The sequence below is a fragment of the Pseudomyrmex gracilis genome, unplaced genomic scaffold (genome assembly GCF_002006095.1).
Source record: "Pseudomyrmex gracilis isolate BER0280 unplaced genomic scaffold, ASM200609v1 scaffold_774, whole genome shotgun sequence".
Lineage (NCBI taxonomy): Eukaryota > Metazoa > Arthropoda > Insecta > Hymenoptera > Formicidae > Pseudomyrmex > Pseudomyrmex gracilis.
The window spans coordinates 44,426-45,228 of NW_018021358.1; the positions used below are offsets into that span (position 1 = coordinate 44,426).

General features: G+C 40.1%; 1 protein-coding gene across 1 annotated transcript in view; it reads right to left on the bottom strand.

Annotated features, from left to right (window-relative positions):
• Positions 1 to 537: 537 nt before the first annotated feature.
• LOC109861458 overlaps positions 538 to 803 on the bottom strand; it is a 3,127-nt gene continuing 2,861 nt past the window's right edge. Inside the window, exon 3 of the mRNA XM_020441122.1 lies at positions 538 to 681. Within this exon, the coding sequence (XP_020296711.1) occupies positions 538 to 681 (144 nt within the window). The remainder of the gene's footprint in view (positions 682 to 803) is intronic.

Here is an 803-nt window from a genome sequence, read left to right on the forward strand (position 1 = left end):
AAAATAGGATTTTCTAAAGTGAACTCGGCGTGTTTGATCAAAATCACGCATTTTTGGAAAATACACCTGTTGGTTCAAAAACCTAACTTTGACAAAAATTTTAGTTGTTGATAAAATTGAACCAGAGCGTTTGTTTGTGACCAAATAAACGTCTCACATCAAAATTTGTCACTTTTAGAAAATTCTAATTTTTGTCTGGGTTGTGCGCATGCGCAAGCAACTGGTGGGGGAAGCGGGCTTTCGTGGAGGAGCCGAGCGCACCGCACGGGAGTAGGAATCGAGCGCTCATTAAGTGAACAGCGTAATAAAAAACGAGTCCGCTCAGAGACGTACACGAACGTCCTAAAACAAATTGGTCGTAGTAAAAGCGTGTCGCGCTCATTGTAAGTGTCAAAAGCATAAAAGTACGCGATACCGGAAATCGGTTGTAAATAACGCGTTCTGTATATATAACTTTGTAACACGAGAAAATTGTTAGTAGTAACAAGTGTTAATAAACATTTTATAAACTATACAACTCATAAACTCAGTGAGTGATTATTTCATATCACCTAAACTTTGAAGAAACATAGGCCGTACCAGAGGTCCGTTGTCCGCAGTTATCGTCCGGAATCCGTAAGCAGAGGAGATCCAAAGGCGAGGGCGGCAAGTTTGGATTTTGTTCATCTGCTGAGTCCATTCCTAAAACAGACCAAAAGAGTTGTATTCTTCCTACTTGGTTAGTAAATGAAGGTGGCGACCGTAAATCAGTGCGCTAAAGACAGTCCCGTCCGGTCACAACTTTTTTTTTTTTTTTTTTTTTT